This window comes from Otolemur garnettii, unplaced genomic scaffold (assembly GCF_000181295.1).
Source record: "Otolemur garnettii isolate 467f Iridium unplaced genomic scaffold, OtoGar3 scaffold00151, whole genome shotgun sequence".
Lineage (NCBI taxonomy): Eukaryota > Metazoa > Chordata > Mammalia > Primates > Galagidae > Otolemur > Otolemur garnettii.
The window spans coordinates 999,765-1,004,332 of record NW_003852546.1 but is presented as its reverse complement, the minus strand read 5'-3'; the positions used below and the strand labels follow the sequence as shown (position 1 = coordinate 1,004,332).

Here is a 4,568-nt window from a genome sequence, read left to right as displayed (position 1 = left end):
CCAACAAAAAACAAAGGCTTAGCGCCTGTAGCTCAGCAGTTAAGGGAACCAGCCACATACACTAAGGCTGGCGGGTTGGAATCCAGTCCCATCCTGCCAAACAACAATGGCAACTGCAACCAAAAAATAGCTGGGCATTGGGGCGGGTGCCTATAGTCCCAGCTACTTGGGAGGCTGAAGGAAAAGAATCAGTTAAGCCCAAGAGTTGGAGTTTGCTGTGAGCTGTGATACCATGGCATGCTACCAAGGGTGATAAAGTGAGACTCAGTCTCAATAAAAAAAAAAAAAACACAAAAAACAAGGCCCCATCTACAGGGCGTACTGGCAGATGCTTGTAGTTCCAGCTATTCGGGAGGCTGAGGCAAGAGAATCGCTTAAGCCCAGGAGTTGGAGGTTACTGTGAGCTGTGATGCCACAGCACTCTACCGAGAGCAATAAAGTGAGACTGTCTGTAAAAAAATAATAATAAATAAAAATCAAACAAACAAAAAACGTGTATCTTTCAGGTCCCTAGTTTCCCCAACATTCTCCAGCAGCCATGCTGTGGCCCCATGTGTCCCTGTGGTACCTGGGCGCCCACGAGGCCATCTCTAAGCCTGTCCAGGCTGGTCTGGCCATGGCTGAAATTGTGCAGGTTAACGTCCTGTAGCCGGTTTTGGGAAAACTGCCTCAGGATCAGGGGCAGGTCGTTATGGCTGGAGGAAAATTAAGGCAGTTTCAAGTCAGAGAAAAATGAGTTGACCCCTTAGTCCACCAGTTCAGGCAGGATATGGCTGGGGTCCTTCAACCCACACTGCCACCCCATAGGGTGTAGACTCTTACAGCTGGGGGTTTCTCACCAGAGAGGTGCTGACAGAAGAGGGGAAAAGGCACTCATGGGTGGTCACAGGGAATGCAGGGGTGGTGTGAAAGAACCTCCCTGACAGCCCTGCATCCTCTAGGCCCCCTCCTCTGCCCTGGGGTGTTCTCACCCACCTCAGCCCCCATGCTGAACCTACGCACCCGTCCACAAGCGGGAAGTCCCGCATCAGGGCCCGCGCACGCTCTCTCAGGTCCTGGGTGCTGGGGGCGCCTGGGGTGGTGAGGGTGCCCAGCTTTGTTGGGGCGCTGGAGGCGCCTGGCGTCGTCTGGGAGAGGGTTAGAGGCTTCGGCAGCAGCAGGAACAGCAGAAGCAGCAGGCACAGCAGAGGTCGCCTGCCGAACGCGCGGGAACCCTCGAGGTTCGTGGTTTGCATGTTGCTGAGAACAGAGGGGTAAGGGTGAAAGTCGTGAGAGTCGCGAGAGCCTGAGGGGAACGGGGATCGGAAGCAAACGGTGACGATGGAGTCGGGACCCGCGATTCAGGTCACCCAGAGGCGCGGCCTCGCGAGGACCGGGTTGAAGTCTCGGGACCCCACGACGGACGCGAACAGCCGCGATGCCTTTTAGTTCAGCCACCAGGGGGCGCCGCGGCGCTCCCGCCCCATCCCTGAGGGCGCCCCCACGGGCTGGGCGGGCCTCCGTCGCAGGCGCCAACTCGCCTGGCCTCTCCCTTTCTCCCTTTCCCGCAGCTCGCAAGTGCCTGCAGCCTATCCCCGCCCCACCGAGTGCTACTTGCATCTCTGTGACTACAGTTCTCTGAGCTCTGGGTTTCCCCGATGCTTGGTCGCGTGCGAGTGGGCGATGTGGAGGAGGAGAAAGAAAGTCTGTGGGAAAGAGGGGTTAACTTTGTAGATTCTGGATTCAAGATGGGGCCCTGTGCCCCCGATCTCCCTTCCCTAGCTTATTGAGCCCTCATATCCATCCCCCAGGGATTCTAGCCAGCAACTGGGAGCTGTCAGGAGTGCCCCTCACCCCTCCCTAATCAGCTTCAGCAAGGAGCCTCCTCCTAAGGAATTGCTGTACCTCCCTAGGACCCCCATGGAGGCACGTTTCGGATAAGAACCCAGCAAACATATGGCCAGGGTCAGAGGACATTTACTCAGTAGAGACATTTACCCAGACAGCTATTTGGATGGAAGGAAATGAAGTAATTTCCAGAGCGGCAGAGCCGCCAGCCTAACACCTTGCCCCCAAAAGCTTCTGGCTGAGCTGCTGCCCAGGATCCCTCCTATATCCGTGTGCCCCTGCCTCCTACAAATCAAAACTAAGGGTCCCCTGGAAAGGCCTGGAATCTGGATCCTACAGCTCCACTCGCCCTATCTCCTGGCTGTGTGGCTCCAGCTCTTCCGAAAACCTCCAGGCCTGAATTCCCTGCCTTGCCCAGCGGGCCCCACCCAGATGCCTCCTCCAGCCCTTCCCCCAGCCACACAAGCATACATGTCCAGATACACAGGAATGAGCCCTCTCACAGGAGTCCACCATCCTTGCTGGCACTGTGTCATCCACAGAGAACTTGACTTCCTTCTGCCACTTAGTTTCTCAAGACTCAGCTCTGAACTTTAACACCCCTGGAGCAGTTCCACCTCTGGAACCTTCCCTAAGTGGCAACACTGACCAGTGCGTGGGTAGTTTCACCAATGGAGAAACAAGGTCCTCTAACAATGAAATGAGAACGCTCTTTCAAAAATACTGGAGGGGCCAAATTCTTCAGGAGGGGATGTGCTTCCAGTTGTGATGTATCTTAGGCACTGTGCACTTGATGTTGCCTAGGGCCTGCTGTCCAAGTGGCAGGCAAGTCAAGGGCATTGGGTAGAGGTGGGTCTGCTCCCTGCTCACTGCAGCTGGGGGTCCTCTTGGGGAGGCCCAGTGCAGAGTGTTAGTCTCCTAGGGCTCTGCTTCAGAGAAGCAAGGGTAGTTGGGGCACCCCAACTCACACATGGCTCCTTTCTTTCCCTCCACTGTCTACTGCTGGTCAGCAGTTTTCATAGCTATTTGTGCCACCAAGTGGCAAGAGAGAGGAGAAGCTCTGGAATTCCCTAGTCTCCAGGACAAGGATGTGGTAGTGGAGGAGAAACTGTTTTGCTTCTGAAAGCCTTGGATCTTAGGTGTGATTTGAAAAATTTTAAGGACTATTAAGTTATTTTTAAAAGAAGTTCAAAGCACAGGGCGGCGCTGTGGCTCAAAGGAGTGGGGCGCTGGCCCCATATGCCGGAGGTGGCGGGTTCAGCCCCAGCCCCAGCCAAAAACTGCAAAGAAAAAAAAAAGAAGTTCAAAGCACAGTAAGTATATTCTTTTTTTTGCTCTTCTTATTTTTATCGACATAATTTAAGTGTGCTGTGGAAATTTAACTACAGGTTCAAGTGTGCTGTAGATTAAAAAAGAGAAACAGGCTCAGTGCCTGTAACACGGTGGTTACTGCGCCAACCACGTGCACTGAGGGTGGTGGGTTCCAACCAGACCCGGGCCAGCTAAGCAACAATAACAACTGCAACAAAAAAATAGCCAGGAGTTATGGTGGGCACCTGTAGTCCCAGCTACTGCAGAGGCTGAGGCAAGAGAATCGCTTAAGCCCAAGAGTTGGAGGTTGCTGTGAGCTGTGACCCCACAACACTCTACCATGGGCAACATAGTGAGACTCTGCCTCAAAAAAATAAATAAATAAACAAAAATATAAAGGAGCAATACTGCTCTAAGAGATAGGGGCATAAGGGATAAATAGATAACAAATAAATAAAAGCTACCTATAGAGGCATGGGTGGGGAGAATGAGGGTTTTGAGTGTTTTTAGCTTTTCTTCAGAGTCTGAATGTCTGACTTTCCAGAACTTGGGGGAAGCGCTAGCCCGGCAGAGGCTGTGCTGAGCCAGTGGAGGTGGGCGCTGCCTTGGTGACAGATGAGCTGGACAGAATGAGTTTTCACAACATCTAACTTCAGTCCTCAAATGTCAGCCTTGAGGTGACTATGTAAAGCTGGTCACAGAAACACAAACACACCCTGACCTTTACACACTCAGGGCATGTGAACACTCACACCCCAGGGGTAAGTTTAGGTTTGGGTTTTAGCCAACAAAGTGGCCTGTCATCCCCTTAACCTCACCTAGGGCCATCTGTATCCCCTGCCCCTTGCAGAGGAAACAAGCACACACCACCAGAGCCCTATCCTAGGAGACCCCAGTAGCAGTGACAACAGGGACAAATTTGGGTCAGAGGTTAAACGACCCAGATGCTGGCAGGGGCAGAGGTAGAAGACAGGATAGAGGCCAGGAAGGTCAGGGCCTGCCTACAGAACTAACCCATGAGTGCCATGCCTGATGCCTGCTCCCATCTTCCCCTTGCCCCACTTCATGGGATCTCCGAATCCTGCCGGTTCAATCTTCAGACATCTCCTTCCTCTGTGTCTTTTCGATTCCTACTGCCTCTTCCCCAGTACAGACCACAGTCCTCTTCTCCCCTCTACTCCACTCCCCACAGAGGAGCCATACCTCTTCCTCTTTTAAAACAATCTGGGGCGGTGCCTGTGGCTCAAAGGAGTAAGGCACTAGCCCCATATGCCAGAGGTGGCGGGTTCAAACCAGCCCCGGCTAAAAACAAAAACAAAAAAACCAATCCTGCCTAAAGTTCCTCTGTGGCTTCCCATTGCTCTTAGGATATTCCAGATTTCTTTCTTTGGCTTTCAAGGCCTGGAGAGTCTGCTCCCACCAGTATCTCT

At 53.0% G+C, this 4,568-nt stretch overlaps 1 protein-coding gene across 1 annotated transcript in view; it reads right to left on the bottom strand.

Annotated features, from left to right (window-relative positions):
* The window catches only part of LOC100959582 (dipeptidase 2), a 5,840-nt gene extending 4,605 nt beyond the window's left edge, over window positions 1-1,235 (bottom strand). Inside the window, exons 1-2 of the mRNA XM_003799431.2 lie at window positions 1,003-1,235; window positions 569-695 (exon numbers count right to left, since the gene is read on the bottom strand). Coding sequence (XP_003799479.1) covers window positions 569-695; window positions 1,003-1,235 — 360 coding nt within the window. The remainder of the gene's footprint in view (window positions 1-568; window positions 696-1,002) is intronic.
* Window positions 1,236-4,568: the final 3,333 nt, after the last annotated feature.